Source organism: Apteryx rowi, unplaced genomic scaffold (assembly GCF_003343035.1).
Source record: "Apteryx rowi isolate R43461 unplaced genomic scaffold, aptRow1 scaffold_64, whole genome shotgun sequence".
NCBI lineage: Eukaryota > Metazoa > Chordata > Aves > Apterygiformes > Apterygidae > Apteryx > Apteryx rowi.
Window position 1 is genome coordinate 1,198,860 of NW_020450916.1, and position 21,442 is coordinate 1,220,301.

The following is a 21,442-nucleotide window of genomic DNA, read 5'->3' on the forward strand; positions in this document are numbered from 1 at the left end:
ATCCTGCTGCTGAGAGGGGGCCTTCATGGGTTATGTTTTGTATGTATGTGTATGTACAATATACAAAATGCAGTTCCACATGGAGTAGTTGGGGTTTTGCAGCTAGTGCATCTCTGTTATTTCCAAATTGTATGTGGTGGTGTATTGGTTAACCTTTTTTGAGTAAATGTATTACCTACAAGTTCAGCCTGAGATCTAATATAAACTGTGAAACTGCTAGTAAAAAAGGTTTAGCAGGTCAGCTTCTCTCCTTGGGTGACATCTTTGCAACTCACTGCTTGAACGTTATTCTTCAACTGGGTGTAGGTGGGTGTATAACTGGGAGTTTCTGTTGATGAAATGCAGGGAGGCATCAAGTTTAGTGCTGCTTCCTTTAACCCAATGCCAGCACAACTGATGGGAGGGGAAAAAGAAGTCATGAAAGCTAACAGACAGGCTTTAAATACCCCAGGGAAGCAGATCTGGAGAGAAAGGAGCCAGACTGCAATCGTTGCTTTGAGTAGAAGCACCCATTAACTTCAAGAGCAGTTTGGAATCTGGTCAGTTTATGGGAGGTGCAAAGCTCCACTCTTGGACTCCCCCAGCTCCCCCCAAAAGAAGAAATAGCAAAAAGAAAAGAAGAATAACAATCACCTTCCATATCTACTGTTACAACAAAAGAAAAGGGAAAATATTACTTTGAACCTCAGGACAGTTATGTTGTGTAAGAATTATTGATTGTCACTTTTATTTATTGCAAAATATTCAAGATACTATAAAATAAACCCTAGTCACTGGAATAATTACAACTGACATTGTAAAGTGCAGGACCTATTGGTGCTCCAGTTTAATTTTCTTTGTAAGATGTCTTGTCATGTACTGCTGGATACGGCTTCTCTAATGCTGACAAAAGTAGCAATGCTTGTGAGGCTTTGCTGGGGCCTGTAGCTGAGCTGCCATTTTTGCAGTTGGAGGTATAAGCAGAGAAATAGTTCATTCTGTAAAGCTCTGCTCGGCTCTTACAGCAACCAAGTTTGCTCATCAGCAGAAAGAAATCCCTTCGAAATGCTTTGGTGAAAATTGCATACAGAAATGGGTTTGCGCAGGAGTTGACTGGATAAAATAAAACCAGCAAAATCTTGGAGTTTGTCACTGTGATGARAGGTACTTTAAAGGCAGCAGATATGGCAAAAAAGGAAATGGGGGCCATGCAGGTAAAATCCGTGAAGATCAGTATTGCCATTCTCTTGGCGACTTTGGTATCTTTATTGGCAGCTACCAGCTCTGGATTTTGAACAGCTATATAAATCTTAATGTAACAGGCACAAATGACAATAAAGGCTACAACATTTAACACTAAGATAATCAATATGTAGGCTTGGGAAAGAGCCGTTTCAATATCCATGGGTAAACAAATACTGACCTTCATGTAACTGCTGACCCCTAACAGAGGCATCACTGCTATTAAAATGGCAAATATCCAGCCACCAAGCATGATCGGTACAGCATGCCTAAGTCGTAGCTTCCGATCCAACTGCATTGCATACGTGATTGTATACCACCTTTCTATAGTGATCACCGTTAGCGTATACACTGAAAGCTCACTTGCAAACACTGTGAAAAAGCCAGCAGTATTGCAGCCACTGCCTGTTTGCCAGTCTATTGCATAGTTGTAATACTGACCACTTGTTTGAGCATCGACAGAAGCAATGAGCAGCAAATAAAGTCCCATGCAAAAATCGGCAAAAGAGAGGTTGCACATAAGGAAGCGAGGAACAGTGAGCTTGTAATGGCTAGTTATCAGAACAAGGAGTACAGTGAAATTGCCAGCAATTGCCAGGATATTTATAAACCAAATCAGGATTCTGAGAAAACTGTATCCCAGGATATCTTCACAGGGATTAAATGCATCTGGTTCCGGAGTGCACGTGAGTATTTTAGGCTGACAGAAGTCATACTCAAAATCTAAGCCAGTCATTTCATTCTCATCAAAAATAGCTGAATAGCTGTAAGGAGAGGTTTCTTCGTCTGTTGCAAACGGGGACATGTTCTTTTCCGCTGACCACAGCGATGTGTTGTATGAATYATCTCTGTAACTATTAAAAAACAACCCCCCACAAATAGAAGTGAACTATTTGTTTTATGTTGATCACATTTATAGAATACAACAGATGAAAGTTGTTGTAAAATAGTTACTTTCTAGATGTGTTTCTACAGAGTGTTTGCACATAATGAAGCCTTGTAAGGATGCCTTCTGTTTGCGTAGCAAACTTGGGGAGCGAAGAGGCCATAGTCACATCCAGAGGAATGCTTTCTAGCACTTACTTATTTGTAAGTGCTTTATCTTGATTGCTTTCTAAGTGAGCCATCTTTCTAATGATGCTAGTAGAGTGCAGGTCAAACTATTGTAACACTTGAATTGATGGAATATAAAATATTCTGCATATAGGTTTATCAGAGAGTTAAAGAAGCCTAACTAAAATAAACCGACTAAGGATTTTAACTGTGCTCCCTTACCTTCCTTAGGAAATGCACTTACTGAACAAAGTCCTGAGGCTATGATTTGGGAAATGCTAAGAAATTTGATGTTAGCACTATTATAAAGTGAGTAGACGTGCATGGTTAATATGTTGATGGCTAGGAATATATGAAGGTTAGACTGGACCCAATGCACTGAACAGGTCAAGGGGTAAATATAGCTTTGACGTGAGGGTGAGAAGCGAGAAGAGCACTTGCAATGCTCTCCGCATGCTGTCCTTTGCCAGCTGCTGGGCAGGCTGTGGCTGGCCAGAAAGATGTGAATCAAATGCACTATCAGAGACTAATACCTAACCACTCCCTATACCAGAGAGGGGGCAAAGGAGAAAAATCTACTTCAGAGATTCTCAGGTTCAAAAACCTTCAGGGCACAGCAACTTACTTGCATGAGACCATGACAGAGTTAACCCGTAAGTATTGTGAAGGGCACAGGGCAGCACGGAACATGCAATAGCATTATTTTATGGATTTTTTCTTCTAGGTCTCAGTGCCTCCTATATACCAGCCACTTATCCTGTAATTCTTTGACTATATCTACACAATGCAGGGAGAAAGGTTCTTTCACTGCGGTTAAGATAGCTGTTAACAAATAATGACAGGTGTTGGCATAGCAAATGCAGAAGCAAAAGCAGTGAAAGAGAAATGACGAATTATGCATGTTTTTAGGTGTTTAAAATAGATCTTTCTAATCTTCAGGTCATTAATAATGTGAGGATAAGCCTACAAAAGAAAAAACACTTTAAAAGCAAGCACTTGTCCTTCTGATTCCTTGCCAGAATAGCTACTGATTTCACAACTACACAATCATGCGAATCATTAGTGTTCAATGGGAAAACATCCAGAGAATTGGTGGCTGTGGGTCAACTTAAATACCTGCTTAAAGTTCCACTTCAACTGAATATGTGCATTAAATTATTTTCCTGGATCAAGGTCTTAACTGGCAAATGAAGCTGGGCTGCTTCTCAGATATTTCTATTGAACTTCCCAATCTGTTCTTATCCTAACTGCTATCTACTTGCATGAAAAACTGGCCCATGTCTTGCTTTCACTTGCTTGGCTTAAACTGCAAGAGCAGGGATTATGTTTGCTTCTCTTTGTTTATTTATTAGTAAAAAAAAAAATTGTGATTTTTCTGAGAGGCCATGTAAACATGCAGTCCTGTGCAAGCTCTTTTTTGTAATAATAGTTCTGGACTTTGAGCCAATTTTTACTGTGGTTCCCACACTTTTCTACTTGCAGCCTTTCAGCTTCAGAATCATGACCCTTCTTCCATTTGCTTAATACAATGACTGCAGTTCTGCTTATGGCCTCTGCTCAGAGAATTGCTGGGATTGGGACTTAGCAAAGCAAATAGCTTCAGGAACCACTAGACTCAGATAGACTATTTATGCAGAGGAGGTGTTCAAAAGATGCTCATCTGAAGCATAGGGATAACTCAGGCGTAGACACTGGTGATTTGTGTCATCCGATCACTCATTGGGGTGTCACTTCACTTGCCTTTATAATGTGACCTAATGCTATGGACACCTCTATGTTTACCTCCTTGTCTCACCCTGCTTCTCCCAAAAAGCTATCCTTGACAGAGGCTGTATATTCTTGGTCTTGCTRACTTGCTGATTGTAATCCTGAAGTGCTTCAGTTTTGCAATTTGGAGTAGAGCTGATAAGACTAAATAAGTGAGGCAATCAAAGGAGTTGCAGGCAGAGAGCAAAGGAGAAAAGGTGATGAGAGAATCAAACCAGCTGTTGCTTTATAAAAGGCCTAATACTATCAAACAGCAAATATAACAGGCCCCAAGGAAATCATTATCCTAATGGATCAGTTGAATTTCAGCTGTATTTGTGCTGGAATTTTGTGACCGTGACTTTATCTTTCTAGGCTTTGCTATGCTCTGACCCTATGCTAGAGCAGAGGAAAAATCCCAAGATCTCTAGTTTAGCTATAGAGGGAGGTACAATTGCAAATCTGTAAACTTTTCCATGAAATACTGGTGTAGAGCTTTTGTCATCCAGCATGGCCAACATGATTAACAATAGTTTTGATATTAGCAATTCTTATTGTCCCACTGGACGCTGTCAAATAGAAGTGTGATGATATGGAAGGATACAAATAGAACAGGTAAAACAAGTGTATCAGGTCATCAAATTTCTCTTAACTCAGGAACTCTTTTGGTACCATGGAAAACTGTTGACACAAATTATCTTTTCTATCAGCAAAAATTATTAACATTGGCATCTCTTCTTTGAATCACACAACTGCAGTTATCTACAGGCATGGAAAGTGTCCATGTAGGCCCTCAGCTTTCTCAACTATTTAATCATTGTTTTGAAAGACTTTTGATAATTCAAGCTGGAGTGAGTACAACCCATGAGACTTTTTTTGTTTTTGAAACATCAAAATCACAAATCTTGATTTAATAATAGTAAAATTATCACTGTGCAACTTGTAAGGGTGACTTGAATTGGCAATACAAGAYGTGCTGTTCCACAGAAATGCATGTGGGGGGGGCATATTTGCTACTTTCAGCTTCTGGATGCAGAGAGGTACTTACAATATTTCGTTAGTTGGTTTCCTCATGGTGCTTTCGCACTCTTTGGAGAAGTTGTCAAAAATGGAAAGCAAGGAATTTTGTCTGTAATAAGGATGAAAAGAAACATGAGTTTCAGTCTAGATTTTGATCAAATTCTCAATTATATACTGTAATACTGTACTGAAATACTATATTGAAATGGGATAGATTCTCAGCCGTTATAGATGGTAGCAGTTATGCTGGTTTCTAGAGAAGTACATCTATTCACAAGTACTGGAAAGCTGGTCTGATATTCTTCACTTAAAAAATACCAAAACTGTTTGGGATCTGCTGGTAGACTTTAAATGTTGGAAATAAAGCAATTTGTGAAGTACAAATTGAAAGACCATGTATTTGCCAAAATCTCTGATTTTGAGACTTTGAAATTATGGGCCAGGTACTGTGTCAGTATGAATGGAAATAGCTTTGTCTGACCTCATTGCTGCGGCAGTAGAAAGATCCTGAAAAAACACTAAGCTCTTTTGTGTACTTTTAAGAGAATCAGACACCTGGAAACTTATAGAAAGTTTTATTTACAGTAAGAGAAATAAGGTTTTAAAATACCAATATAAGCTCCTATCTGATACTTATAAATAATGGGATGACAACAGAAGTTGTTTTTCTTGTAATTTTTTTTAAGTTGTGCTATAGCCCGCTTTTAGCTTCACATTCAGGCCAGTGGAGGAAAGTCTTGGGAACTGAACGCTACCTTCCACCTCTCTTACRTGGCTCTATGAATGAGCACACCAGTATCACACCCCAGAAGTCTCAGGAACATTGGGTTTTAAGACTTTATTTCCCTAATATCGATGATGCTGACTTAAATGAACCTGCTTGCCAGGTCAGATGTAGGTAAGACCTTATCACCATATCTCAGTGACCAGATAGCGCAGTTCATAGGTGTTGAGGAATGCGATCTGGGGCAGGGTAGTAAAAATTGGGCAGGATGACTAAATGTAGAATACAAAGCAACAGAAGGGGCTAGTAGGAGACAGAAACAGACTGCAGTTGTGTGGTCATGAGAATCCATAACCACAGGAAGGCTCTTCCCTCTGTAAGCTAGTAACTGAAGTCAGGAGATCTCAATCTCTGTAGTCTTCTGCTGGCATCAGCAAATGGCAATGAAAACAGCCAGAAATGTCTATCTCATTCCTTTATAGTAGCTGGTCACCTAGAAGATAATAGTCTGCTACTTGTCTGAGTTCTTCCAGTGGCAAGGGCTGTGCAGATGGGTAATGCATAGGTAGTGGTCTGAACCCTGCTGATACCCCAGTTGGAGGGCAGTACAGTTTCCTGCTTTGAAGGGTTTCTTYTTTTTCCCCCAGTTTACTTAGGAAACAATTACTAAATATGAGAAAGTGAATTCCTACAGCACCTCATTTTCTATAGACTGTGATCATATATTGCAAAGTAAAGTACCTGAAAATTAATAAATATAAGAACCGTAGTTCTCTTTGCAATTTTAATTTGGTCCCTTTTTGCATAGGTGCAATGGTAATCCTTACAACAGAATGAATCAAGCATTTTTTTTTTGCCCAAGCATTGCTGCTGCATTTAATACAGAGAAACTAGCTCTAGAACTGAATCACAGTTCAGTAGATATGGAAACGCTTGACTGTAGGATCTTGGTTTATTCCTGTAGAAGCAGAAACCGCATAGTAAAATGAGGTACACAGAGAAAGCATAGTGTCACATCTAATTTTGCTGCAAATAATTGGATTCTATTCCTGCCCTTACAACACAATCCTTATATGATGGTAGGAAAGTCACATGAATTGGACTTCCCACAAATGGGTGTTTAATATGTCTTTTCTGTTGCCTTCATTAGAGACACATAGACTAGAAGTGTGGAATGCTCATAGCCTCAGCTAAACTCATTTGGAGTGGCTTTGGCTGCCTAAAGCCAAATGAGAGTTGATTTACTGAAACAAAAATRCTAGAAAATTAGCCCCAGTTGTCCTAGATTGACTGCCCCAAATCAGCCAAAGCAAAGCTCTCCCTGTGACACAGTTTCCAACTGTGAAATGGGAAGAATAGTGCTGTCTATTGCTATTTGAAATCACTGGAACTGAGCTGAGTAGCTTCTTTCTCTAGGGTTGTGTCAGGTACTTATTTCAGTAAGTGAGTAATTGAAAGCCTGCCTTTTCTACAAGGTCATCATATCACCTGCGTTAAATAAGCTGCATAGCTAGAGGCTACAGGAGGTTCTTTATTTTAAGATAACGTGTTGTTGACTCTGATGGAAATACATCTTCCGTGTGCTGGAAGTCTTTTTTTTTTTATTGAGATACCAAGAAAAAATATAAGCCTTAAGCAAACTTAGAAAAATGCTCCTGCTGGCAGATACTGGGCACAGGATGACATCAATTTCTGTTCTGAAATAAGTGGAAATAAGATTGCTGGCTTTAGCAGACATCTGTTGTTTTGTGTGATGCCTTGTTATGTTCCACAGCTTTCTTGTAACTGGAATAAGGATAATCAAAGTTCTGTGAGCTGAATAAAGCAGAATTGCCATTTTGGAGTTTCTGAAGTACTGTAATACAATAATGTGCTATTTGGACTTACTTTTCTGTCCTTACATTTCTAAAAGCACAGCAGTGGCTGGGATAAGTTAAAACAGCTTCCAGAAGGTTACTGAATTTATCCAGTGGTGGCAGTCTTTTTAAAGAGTAAGATGATGTTGCGTTTAAGACTTGAATGGCCTCCAGTCCATAACTAGGCAGGGATTCCAGAGCTGTTGAAGAAATATCCCTGAAAAATAAAGAGAACATTATCTTTTCTTTTGATACCTATAAAAACACCAACAAAGCATGAAGTTGGATAATGGTGACTCAATTCTTCACAAAGTTCTAAATTCACAAAGCAACTTCAACACTTGATCTCCAGCATAGACATATGTCCTTTCCTTTCTTGTCTGTACTCAGCTGATGCCCAGCCCTGAAGACATTAAGGTTCATGGCATGCCTGAATTGGTCTCAACTTGATACTGATGAATTCCTGGCTCCCAGTCTTATTTCTAAGGCCAGCTGCTACCAACAAACTTGGCCTCTTTCTGCCTATCTGTCCCAAGAGCTTATTCCAGTGGGTGTTCTTGGAGCATCATGCTCCGGTAACATGAAACTTTTGATCAGGAGTTTAAGTGCTTCTCTATTACACATGAACCCCAGTCAGGCAAGGAGCTCACATTGTTCTGGGGAAATTGAAACACACCACTCTGAGGGTTGTGCCCTAACCTCTCTTTTTGAAAGTCACTGTGCATGGAGCAAAGAAGGTTCTTTAGGCCAGGGAAAGAGAGGAAGTGGATAAATGTGACTCTCTAGCCACCTTAACAGTAAGAACACCCACCTGGCTCTCTTCTTTGCTCCGAAGGGCTGCTTTAAGTGCTTTAATTAAACAGTTATTGTTAAAACACATATTAATTAAAACACACAACACTTCATGGCATCGCACTGATCTGTCTTACTGTCTGTAGAAGGTAAGCGATCCAGTATCCATTCAAAAACAAAGCTCCTTCTTCACTGAAATGATGTAGTCTACTTAGCACAGTACAGTTCATGTGGGACACTTATAAAATCAGATAATAAAGTGGTTTGATACTTACAGAACATCTGGCCCTGTGGCCCCCCTCAAGGCATCATTGTGTATTCTCCTGAGGTTTTTATTGTCCTTTAGAATTCTGTGGAACCAAACACTGTTAACTCTTCTATATTTTAAAATGATCCTTTTTTGGTCTCTTCCCATCTATTTCCTCTTAATCCTTTTTCCCATCACACTAGGTGTCATTGCAATATCTGGTCTGAGAGTAAACATATTTCACATTGGACCTTTCCTTTCACTGATGCCATCAGACCATCATGATCTACAGTTAATTCTAATCATTTCCAATTTAGTCTGACTTAAACCAATAACAATGTGTACAATGTGTACAAGCAATAGCATACAAAAATGTAGTAACAGTGTTGCCAAAACCATGAGTCTACTCCCAGAGCATGTGAGATTGATTAAAAACTATTAAGATTTACAAAATAGAAGATGAAGTTTCTGGGGTTTGGGCTACATTTTCAAGTTTTCCACAACTGCTGCTAAGTTTAGGAATTTATTACATTTTAGTAATTAAGAAGAGATTTTCTCATAACTGCAGTGTTCTGAAGGACAATGTTTCAAGAAAAACAGTAAATATTGCAGGGTCAACAATTTAGTGGCGAAAGTCAATGACACCGAAATATGTAGTTTTCTAATGGGTATCAGGAAATGCAAGATATGGCCAGTTAAGCTGAATCACGAGCCTTTGACTGTATTGAATTATGATTTACTCTTAAAGAAAAATACTGAGAAGGGAAAACATACTCACAATTGATTCAGCTTTGTCCCATTGAAGGCATGACTGTGGATATCTTCAAATCCATTTTTATATAATTTGCTAAGAATAAGAAAAATGCATAAGGAAAACATATCTGGGAAAAAGATTATATTATTGTACTACATGTTTCAATTCTTAAAACTGTATTTGTTTTAATAATTAGAGGGTCTGGCTTATAAAGGACATAGGTAACTATGGCATATTGTAGGCATGACTGACATAATTCTAAAATTATGATAAAATTGCAGCTTAAATTTACTAAGCACCTTATCATTTAGATGTTTAAGAGAACTTCTGCTTATGTACAGAATTTCCCTGCTCTGAGCAGCTCAGTGCCTATCTGTGCTTACCTTGTACTGAGATCCTGAAACAAGATCTTATTCCAGGTAAGACCCTTGCATGAAGACAACCTGGAGGTAGGACACTTCTCTGTGAAGCAGAAGACCTGGATTCTGTGGTTTCAGCATAAGACCATATCCTACAGCTCAGAAAGCTGCCCAAGTCAATAGACCGTGGCTAGGCTGTGCCTTTTCTTTCCATCCTTCCTATGGGAGCAGTGCCAAGTTGCAGACAGAAATGCAAGATTGCAAAGGCCAGAGAAATATAAAATGGAAAGCAATTCTAAAGCCTAGTGGGTGCTGCTGGATTGCGAATCCTCTGTGGACAGATGAATCTTCCTACAGCCCAAGAGATGGCTTTGCAGAAAGGTAGGGGTGAGTCACCCAYAGTCCTATGTTCAGCGAGCTATTAGCTCTTACAAAGCAGTGCTCTGCTCAACGTGCTGCCAGACTTGAATTGTGCCATAGAAACTTAGCCATCCCCTGCTTTGCACAGGGAGACTAGGTGCCCACCCTGCTTTCTTGATTCCCCATGGTGGGAGCCAGACAACCTTGAGGCTGGGCCCTGCTGCACCTACATTCCAGCTACTTTCCTTCATTAGGAGAGATAACTTATGGGACTGATTTCATTGAGAAAAATCAATTTGTGCTATTAAGTTAATGTTTCCAAAATCATTTGTATATATTTTTTTCTTTAATATTCTGCCTTAATACAAAATTTGATGCAGTTTATAAATGACCCTTTATCGCTACAAAAGTTTTGTTGTCAATTTTCCACTTGCTTTTGGGAGGGCAGAAATTGGAAGCAACAGTGAACTGACAATGCAGATAGTTCATACAAGTTCCAGTTCACAGGTGGCATCAACTATGTGTTGATATCCACTGTGACCTCTTCAGCAATTTGGGGTTAACATATTGTAAGGCCAGCTGTCATCTCAGTCACACAAAAATACATATTTCATATCTACTTAAAAAATATAAATCCTGCACCATTTTAAACATGTATTTTGACATGTATATTGAACATGAGATCACACCTCACACCTTCATATGAATGAATTTACAGTAAGTACATTAAAATTCTAGTGCACTTTAGTTTTAATACTAAATCAATGTGACAGTACTCAAATATGCTTGCTTGGTATTAGTAATTTCCTTAAATTTCACCATGAATACGCAGTATCGATTCTGCATGTTCCCTCTTCCCACATCCACATGAAATACTGTTGGAAAGACTAAATTAGCTATTAGTAGTGCAAAGGGTTACTGTAGGCTGAATTTACACCTTTACAGATTACTTGTACATCACTAGACCATGCTGCAACAATCGGAATTACTTCAGCTAATTACAGTTAATTACATGGGGTGGAGTTAAAGTGTAGCTCCACAATTAGGAAGCTGCTGATTAGGTAATTCTCTTCTTGTTGTGAGTTCCTTATCACAAAATGATAGGAGAAAAATTATTCTATTGGCTATTTCTTGACTGGGTGTTAGATACTCTTCCATTTTATATACTTTGGGGTTGCAGCAAAATTTGTAAGTGTCTTTCTCCATCTCTTATATTTTAAATTTCTTGCACTATTAACAAAATCATAATTTTACTGAAGTTATTTTGAGAACTTGCTCGTAGAAAAGAGGCATGTAAGATAAAATGATGCCCTAAACTTAGCAAATGGTCCTTTTCAATATTGTGTAGGAGTGGTCTTCAATCAGATTTATGTTCAGTTCCTCTAACAGTTTACAAAGGTATGGGTTGATACACAGAAACCTGTGCGCAAATTACTGTCATGCCAGCACATCAGCCTGATGAAGGGCCTAATCCAGTCAACTACAGTACTTGCTCATGTGCACTGCTAGTTTGCATGAAGAAATATTTATCGAGTTTTGTGCTGGGGTTTTGGAAAACGCTGTCTCAAGAAAAGGCTCCCAGTTTGGATGTATACTGCATTTTAAAAATCAGTCTGGTCTGCAAAGGTTGGCTCTATTTGCCTCCAAATTGGTGTTAGTTGCTACAAAACACAACAGGTGGCCTGCTGCTGCCCTCTATTGTTCAGCTGGTCCTTCCTCAGATGACCTGAATTTCAGGCACATCCTCTGGAGAGGCGGTTCAGTCTGCATTTTTTGCTATTTGAGCATTTCTTAGTAGAAATTATTGTGAGGCCAATGTACTACAAAATCCATATAARGTTTTTGCTATCTCAGCAGATGACACCTCCCCTTGGCTTTCCACTGCTTTCATGTTCCTTGAGTGTGGCATCTTACTTACCATTAAGCCCACCTGTCTCACAAATGGCTGTAGCAATGAATCTACAATGTGCTAAAAGGAAAGTCTTAGCGTGGAGACTTATAGGAATCAAAGTAAGCTGAGCAAAGAGAAATCATGGTAATAAAAAGCATTGGTATTTTGTACCAATTTGTTCTCTCCCTTCCTGCTCTTTGCCGATACAAGCACACTGCTCACAAAAATCTCTTGGAAAGACACTTGCTGCTATCACAGATACATGCAACATATTTCATTGCTGCCAAGCACTTGTCACTAATGACAGTAGAGAACTGGGCCAGTTTTTCTTATATGATCAAGTGTGCTTTCTCCCTTTTGAGGGCTTCAGTCCAATATTGCTGCTCATTCCCTATAAAATTACTGTCAGAAGCATACATTAATGTTTTCATAGAGAAAAGGAGGCAGATGTAAAATGAACCAGATTCTTACATCTACATTTTCTTTTTAGGTAAACTGCTGCAGAATCCCCCAAAAGGCATCTTGGGGTAGAATTCCATTTCCCAGTGATGACTGGGGAAATAAAGCACAAACGCAGCATTTCTTTTTCTTACAGTGCCAGAGTAGCTGGCAATTGCTTCTGCAAGTCCTGCTGGGACTCTGCCCACCTGAAGCTCAGCAGCATTACTTGTTTCAGTAGCCAAGAAGCTGGCTCACCCTTTCAGTTAGAGTGTAGATCAGTGGTGTTAGTCTGGCCTCTTCCTGAAAGTCCTAGTTCAAGAGACCACACCCCTGAGGGAAGGAGACAGACTTTGGCATATAATGTAGCTTTTGGAGTTGATGTCCTGAGGACAATAGTTTTAAAAACAACATTGTATGGAAGATGAGGACTTGGATTCCTTTCCATAGTTTCTTTCCTAAGTGAATTTAGCCTTGGGGAAAAATCCCTGCTCAGAGAACATCTGTAAAAGCTATCAGCTGAAAAGCAACCCTCTACCTCCTAAGCATTTCAAATTTAACTTGCATTCCAGACATATATTGTAGAGGGATTAATTTCAAGAAGTTTATAAAGTGGAGCTACTTTCCTCAAACAGAAGTATTACCTTCATAGAAGGAACTGGAACTATGACTGTTTTACTCACAGTGTCAGTGATTCATTGTTCATCCCTTGGAAAGCATTTTGGGGTATAGTTGTCATACGCAAATTATCACAGAGCTCCCTTTGGGAGGAAAAAAAGTATTTTTGTCAGCAATATAGGAACAAGATGGAAAGACTCATATTGGGTTAGACTGGGTCTCCACTTACAAAATAAAATGAGCTTCTGATGAGAAGATCTGCGTCAGATCTGGAAATTCTCTTATTCCGGTATTACAAATGCTCCTAGAGAAAAGCATAATTGCCATTTACAGGAGAAAAAGTTTCAAGACTGGAATGCAAAAAGAAGGCAACTCTGCAAGTACAAAGTTAACAGTGCTTTAAAAGGTGAGTGAAAAATAAGATTTTTAATTCAGCTTCAATTGTTTTTGTAAGATCTGTAGAAATTATATACATAGAATTCTCAGGCAGTGTCCTGGAGAAGCTGTGTATGTTGTCTCTACATTAAGCACAAAGAAGAGAATTTTAGTTACCCCTCTTTGCATAGTATCTTGTCTATCTGAAAGCTTTATTCRAGAAATAAGCACATAGCAGAATTAATTAACACACTTTACTATAGTTTTGTCCATTACTGGTCTGCCCTAGGTTAATTTATTTTTATGCCTATTAAAAGATCTCACAATTGGTTAACTGCACATTGAAGCTATGGTAAATGAGGCATGTACTTTTAGTGTGCTGTAATGCATAAAAAGCTTTTTTTTTTTCTTCATACTCCTTTCTGTAATTTGTCTCCTCCTTTACAGAAAAAGAATACAAATAGAAAAGGAATAGAACTCTTTCTCACAAGTATTTTAGTCTTGGAAGGTTTCTGAATGCTCCATCCTCAATGTGCAACAGATTTTTTGTGTTCAGGATTAATCTGTAATGAGGAAAAAATACTTCAGTAGTGTAATCATTATATATTTGTGAGGGACCTGAATTGTGCTAGCAATTGGCCTTGTCAGAAAACAGTCAAATGCAGAGTATGATAGGAAGCTCTTACACTGCTAACAAACATTCCACAAATATACTACAAGCACATTTTAAAGCAGTATTGATAATAAAAACAAGTTGTAATTGTTGAATAAGCAACAAAAGATGCTTCTGAATTAACATGGTTCACTGCATTGGTATTATTCGGTTTGGGTATCTGGTTTATGGGTGTGAGTTAGCATTTTGCCATTGTCTGCAGGCTCTCTGAGACAAGAACCATGCGGTGTCTGTAGCATGCCTAATGCAATATGGTTCTGCTCTGTCTTGGAGGTTCACGGGCACAAGCACAATACAAACAAGATAAATAATCTGCCACATTCAGGTCGATTCTCTATTAGGACCTACCAGTTTGGATCTTTACAAAGTGCAGTTTGGGTCAGGTATTTTGGTAGTAGCCTCAGTGGATATTTATACAGCCTAGAGCTAGGCAGGTATCCAGGATTTAATTCCTTGCCCAATGCTAAGTGCACTGATAACTGTTTTGTATCTTCTAAATCATACRCACTGAAATGAAAAATAGTTGACTTTAAAATCCTGTGATTCTAGGCTAAAAAGGATAAGTAAAACCCTAATTGAGGAGCTGTGGATTTGTTTCACTTTGGCAGATGAACTCATTGCTGCTGGACTCCACTAGGCGAGTTATCAGTGCCAGGAGCTCTTACAAAATACCATCACGATGAGTGTGCCTCTAACAGGTGGTCTTAGAGGCGTGGCTGAGCAAGGAACYTGAGCTCTTTGCATACCTGTGTGTGTCCCTGGTCCTTGCCCTGCAATCATACCCTTTTGCATCAACTTGACTTTCCATTATGTTAACGATGCTTTGCCTAGCCAGGAAAGGCAAGTCCTCAGATGGTTTAAATTGTTAGGGCACCATGGACATTATTAGAGTGGTGACATAACACCAGAGTCCAGGTGACATTCCACCAGATTTTTGCTTAGATCTGCAGAAATTGGAGATAAGTGGAAATGGAGATAAGTGTGTGAGAAATACTGTTTGCTGGTGGTTGCCCAAAGAATGGGACAGGCCCTCTCAGTATAGCTGCAGAAAGTGCTCCTTGATTATCTGGTGAACCTATATCTTGGCATAAAAGCACAAAGACTCTAGTCCAGCTCCCTCTCTACGCATGATTTACAGAATTCATAGGTTTTAGCATATGCATTTGCAACAGGAATTTAAATCCAAGAACTACACTGAACCCACTTACCTTGACTATCCTTTGAAACTGCCCTTAAGTGCAGCTTGGGACATCAGGCCCTTGCAATGTGAGATCTGTAGAGCATTCAAGATTCAAACATGTCTTCTTGCTAGTCTCCTGTTTCTCTAGTGGTCTTGTTTAGTTTGGTTTTTTGGAAGATAGGCAAATGACAAGCTATCTATGAACTGTATATGAATACATCAGGCCAAATCTTTTATTCCTTACTTAAACCCACCATTGATTCTAGTGGGAGCTGGACTCAATAAGAACTGGACAAATCCGCATCTCTTGCTTATGTGAGCAAATAACTAGCTTCAATGTAATTCACTTATGAAGAGAAAAAAAAAAAGAAGACAGATTTATCCTCACTCAGTTGCACCATTTTTAAGCCAATCACTGACCATGCTGTGTGGAAAAAGGCAGTAATGAACTACTGTATCAGATTTATAGTTTCCAATTTCACAAAATATTTCAGAGCRTTCTCCTAGTCAGTGCTTTAACACCACACTCTCTTAGATGCCTGTGCTATGCAGTTCAAGTTTAAAATCAGTACATGTTCTGTTTGAGTAATATTTTAGCACTCAAAAGAAGAGCTATGCATACTAAGCAGATGTATTTAAATATTGTAGGGCTTTGAAAAGCGAATCTTCAAAAGGAAAGTGACATCTTACAATTTTTCTCTTCTGTTGTCATCTCAAATTATTTTCGTGCTTAGAAGGCTAGACACTGGCAGTAGAAGTAGACACAGAGCTCCACTACTGCCATTGAGCTCACTGAAGGCAATAGGACTTTATACAGATGGATGTCTTTGCATGATTTAGATCTCCAAGGCTGGACTTTATAAAGCGTTCCCTATTTTATATGGTACTTTGGAGAGAAATGTTTCTCATCCTAAGTCTAATCCAAAGCCAACTGAAGTAAGATAGGAAGACTTGGTCCAGGAATACTTCTCTGCAGACTGTTTACTCCTTGGGGATCCTAAATTACAACATGCAACTCTTTTTTTTAGCTGATGCTTACATTTCAGACAAAGTGGGAAGGTTGTCAAAGGCACTAGCTTCTATTCTTTCTAGGGAGTCGCTCTGAGAGATTTCACTGTAACAAAAAAGGCAGACACAAAGCAATACATTAGTGGAAGAAATACCAGAAATCAGTTTTCCATTTTATATTTTTCTTTTATATATGTTTGCTAAAAAACCCCCAAACAATCCTTGTTTTGCAGCAGTGTCAATGTCTCACCTCAGAAATCTTGAGAACCTATTCCTGTAGGGGTTGAGAGTGATCAGTATTTTGCTGTATTAACCTTTAAACATGCCAACTCTTTTTAATAACTATCTGCATAACAGTCCATCTCCATTTTTCTCAATAAATTGTAGATCAGGTATTGACTAGGGGCCAGAACTAAGATAAATAGAGTGAGTCCAAGCCTGCAAGCCTGCTGCTCATATGATTGGTCCCACTTAGTGAATTTTTCTGCATGAGCAAGGATGTAGATAATGTTTATTAATCTTCAGATGCTATTAAGTCAGAGTGATTGTCATCTAATCCACAGATGTACAAACATACAAATGCATAAATATGCATTCAGTGCACTTTAGGAATAATTTTTGGTTTTAAATGCTATTTTCATTACGTATATGCAAACTGGCAAGAAGTGGCTCTTTTTCATCATTACACAGATCAACATGAATATTTTTGTAGGCATTGTCAGATTTTGATGTACTGATGCCCCTACTCCACATGTGTATTACAGAATAGCCAATGTTGCATACAGAGAAAAAAAAACCACACTTATTTGATGCTTGCTGAATTCCTGCCAGATTAAGATTCTAGGTGTTACATAAAATTGACCCCAGAAAGTAGATGGTTTATATTGATGCATATATGGGGAACAGATCTTCAAAACAGTGTTTTCTCCAGACAGAATTGACTGGAAGAGCACACAAACTAAAGCTAAGATTATACATTGTCAAGAAAAAAAAGCATTTTCTGAACAATTGGAACACATGTACAAAATCAGAGTTAGTGTTGTCGCAAGTCCTGACAATTATCCTATTTGAATTATAATTACAAGAAAACAATTTCTGTGGAGGTTGAATGGTGATATAAAGATCTGTAGGCAAGGATGACTTGTTTTTTTCTTTTGTGGCAGTAAAGGGGAATGCATACTAGAAATCATATATTAAATAGGCACCTATTTCTTACAGAAAAATTCATGATTTTTCCAATAATCAGAAAGGTAGATAACTTTATAGGTGGATTGTTATTTTTGATATTGCAATAGGTATCTGTGAATGAAAAATGGATGTGGAACAAGTGGTCTGCTGAGTGCCTGATCCTCTAAGACTCATGAGCTTAGTGTTATGCACTGGGAGGTATCGGACTCTAGTGACTACTCACAGAACTTAAAGTGAATGACTTGTTCAGGTCTGGGGTCTGAATTGCAGTCCTTCCATGTGATTCCTCCTATCTGCCACTGGCTTCCCATTTACCTGTGTCTAAATGCCTTATGGCAGTGAGAATAATTTATCAGTTGATTTACAGTTGGTGATGAGTTGCCATATAGATGACTTAGAGATTTATAATTAAAAAGTGTGCATTTTTCAAAGTAACACTGAATCTCAATAAAATTATGAAGTGTTATATAGATTTATTTCAGCCAAAGACATTGATTTCTATGCTTTTAACTGGGAGAAATAGATTAAAAGGACACAGAAATCAATTAAATTCTCTTTATGGAAGGGAAAATGTCAATGAACAAAACATATTCTCTGTGAAGAGGAGGTTATGCATATAGTTCGGGAAAGTTTAGCATCAAATCACACAGGTAAGAAAAAGTTTGTAGATTTAAGTTGGTCTCCCATCTGAAAATGGTAAGTTCTTGTTAATCATTAGGATAAAAGTGAATATAAGAATATGGTGCCACTGGATTGTAATATAATATTTTATTGCAGTTGAATACATAGAGACATAGTTTATTTTGCTTTCTACTCACTAGAGCTACAGAAACACAAGTTCACAATTTGGCCATGAATGTTTAACCAATGAGCATGAAAAGCTAAACTAGTCTAGTTGAATTTATTCAGGCTTTTGCATTATCCTCATCTTTCAAGTCCTTTCCTTCAGGAAATGCACTACAAAAGGGTTTCCTATTTTCTCTTTTCTTCTCATTGAAGAGAAATTATGTAACATCTAATATATATTTTAACATCTGATACACTATGTGCTTTTTATTGGTGAAGGCAAGTCTAAAAAGTGCACCTAGAATAGAAACTGGCATTGTCTGTATGGCTACTTGGATCCTGTGGGAGTTCATCTCCTGTTCTGGATTGCACTGTTTTGTCATGAACTTTGTCCTTTAGTGAACGCTCAATGCCAATAAAATAAAAAAATAATAAATAATGGAGGTCCAAACCTGCCATCTTTCAGTTGAAATAATGACAGTATAAGGGCAAGATAGGTCAGCCAAGCCTTCTAATCTGAGTCTTCAATATAAAATAGATAAAATGCCAAGAGAGGGGAAGCAACAAAGACCTCATGTGCAAAGTTACAGCACTTGTAAATTGTAAACTTAAAGACCAAAGAAGGGGTTCAGCCCTATTGCTCCCCTCTATACAAATACTTCTTACCAGCTGCACTACTCACTGAAATTGATGCATTACTCCTGTCAGTAAGAACTACATGTATAAGTAGGTTTGACTACTCAGTTAGCAAGGTGAAGTCTAAATGAATGATCATGCAAATGTTTAAGGCTATGTACTCCCAATAAATTAACTGGAATTATTTCTGATGAAATTTAAACAAAGACAAAAGTTCGGAAGCTTCAGGTGAAAAAATACTAAATTATAGCTGCATAATGTTTTTTATTGTATTTTGAAAGTTTATTGTCATCAATAAGGCTAAAAACATGATGTGTGATTTTGTTTTTCTTCACACGTGTGCTGTTGTGGATACCAAGTTTTATCTCTTGGTGCAAAACAGCAAAAAAAATCTTATTTGGGTATTACATAAATGTATAATGATAGAATACTGTACCTATGATTGCAGTGATAACATTTTATGATAGAAATCTATCTTCTTTACCACTCAAAAGTTCCTATGATCAATTATCAAATTATATCCAGTTCTCTGGGACATGATTAATGTTCCATGATGTTATCTTTTATAACTGTTAAAAATCATGTATTTTCAAAGAACCTTTTATATTATATTGCTTAGAAGAAAAAAAATTGCTATGTTTATGCTCCCCCAGCATGTTTTTTTTTTTCACCAAGAGTATGTAGCAACATATTTTCAATTATTCTAAACTTACATTATTTATGATGGGGGTTTATGATGGAATTACTTACAAGAAATCAATGATAAGTCTATGGAAAACATCAACTTACATGATGAAGGCATCTCTAAGTCCTTCAAAGGCATGTGAAGGGATTACTTTTACAGGGAGATGAGTAAATGATCTGCAAGATAAAGAGAGGGAGGAAAGGATTTTAAGGCATAGGGTTTCCTTTTTTTTACAAATGTACCATTACAGTGGGTAGAAAAACAATAAAACAGAAGGCCACTTTATTAGCTACAGTTCTTTGTACCTTTGGGGCCAGATCCATGTGATCTCTGTGAAACTCTGTGAAATATTCTAAGGATATTGGGTCACTTCCCTAACAGCACAAAGCTGAGACTCATCACAGCCAAACTGATAATAATCATAAACTATCAGACAAATGCATAGCCTGACGGAAGTGAGTTGCTACAGAAATAGTCAACTGAAGCTATATGCTAGCCTCAGGAATTGAGGCTATTTAAAGTTAGTTCCTCAGAAAAAGTGACTTTTACTTAAAACTTCCTGTTACTATATAAAACATATTTGTCTGCATCCTCTGGACCATGTTCTTCTCTCAGTAGTATCACCATAATACTGCAGTGTGGCACCCTGACTTCACTGGCCATACTCTGGATATGTACAAGTGCAAAAGAGATCCAAATCAGGCCTGTGTGTGTGTGTGTTTTAATCCCATCAGTGTGGTTTGCTGACTAAAAGCAATAATATATTTTTCTTTTTAATTTTTGTAATTACTCTGTCCTCATTAAAAAGTTAATGATGTGGAAGGTATACCTATATTTTAACACTCTACTCCACATCCCATTCATCATAGTACTTTTACAGGCCAATGTATCTAGCCATGACCACACTCCCCCTGATAATGGCCATAGGAAAATATTTAACATATTTCAAGACATTATCTTTGTGCAAACAGATAATTGTTCTGTTTTGCTTTTTAATTAATAATATCAGAGACATTTGTTTCCCATCCTTAAAAACACTTTGTCAAGGTCTTTGACTAGAAGGTTTCCATGCTGTTCATAAACCTTATTTTTTTTCTTTGTTGTCATAATCCTTTATATGAAGACAATTAAAAATGTTTAAGAACTTATGTTTGTATATATGTGTGTAACTTATGTTATATATGTGTGTGTGTGTATATATATATGCTATGCCTACACAATGTTGTGGAAGGCTGTCACACATACATTTGTCTTGGGGTTAAGAATCTGGAAGTGCTAAGATGTATATATGTTTGTGACACTATTATGATTGGGTCATACCTGTCTTGACAGATGCTGACATGTAGTGTGCATGCAGAAGCTTTGTTTACATCAGTAACAAAATTAAGTTATATGTCTTGAAAAATGTATTGCCACTCAGAGGATTGAAATTTACAGAAAATCCTGCAGTAGGAATCAATTTTCTGAGCCAACAGGGAAACAACTTCAGAAAGAAAGAAAAAGTAGCAGTTGAGAAATTACTCCTTCATAACCCTGGAAGCCAGAACCTCTTCCTAACTGTAGCATTAAGCTATAGCTCTTTGGAAAACAAGGCATACCTTTTGTGAAAGTGTTTACAAAAATATTATCTTTTCAAAAGAATTAGAAACGTTATTGAAATTACAAATAATGAAAAAGGTCTTGGCTTTTGACTACACCAAAATCTCTGGCCCAAACAATTCCTACCTACCTGCGATGTGCCAGTGAGCAGCGTGGTTACTGTAAATTCCCGTAATGTCTGCCTAGGACTGATCTGCTCCCCTCGGAGTGCCTGTCCCCCTCCACTGACTGCA

At 37.9% G+C, this 21,442-nt stretch overlaps 1 protein-coding gene across 1 annotated transcript; it reads right to left on the reverse strand.

Moving 5' to 3' along the window:
- Positions 1-724: 724 nt before the first annotated feature.
- On the reverse strand, positions 725-19,933 carry LHCGR (luteinizing hormone/choriogonadotropin receptor). Its single transcript, XM_026084466.1, is given in 11 exon segments — positions 725-2,075; positions 5,069-5,149; positions 7,652-7,837; positions 8,688-8,762; positions 9,438-9,506; positions 13,145-13,222; positions 13,309-13,383; positions 13,943-14,017; positions 16,347-16,421; positions 19,715-19,845; positions 19,847-19,933. Coding segments are annotated over 11 exon segments (2,181 nt in total). The 3' UTR covers positions 725-826.
- Between the last annotated feature and the right edge of the window lie 1,509 nt (positions 19,934-21,442).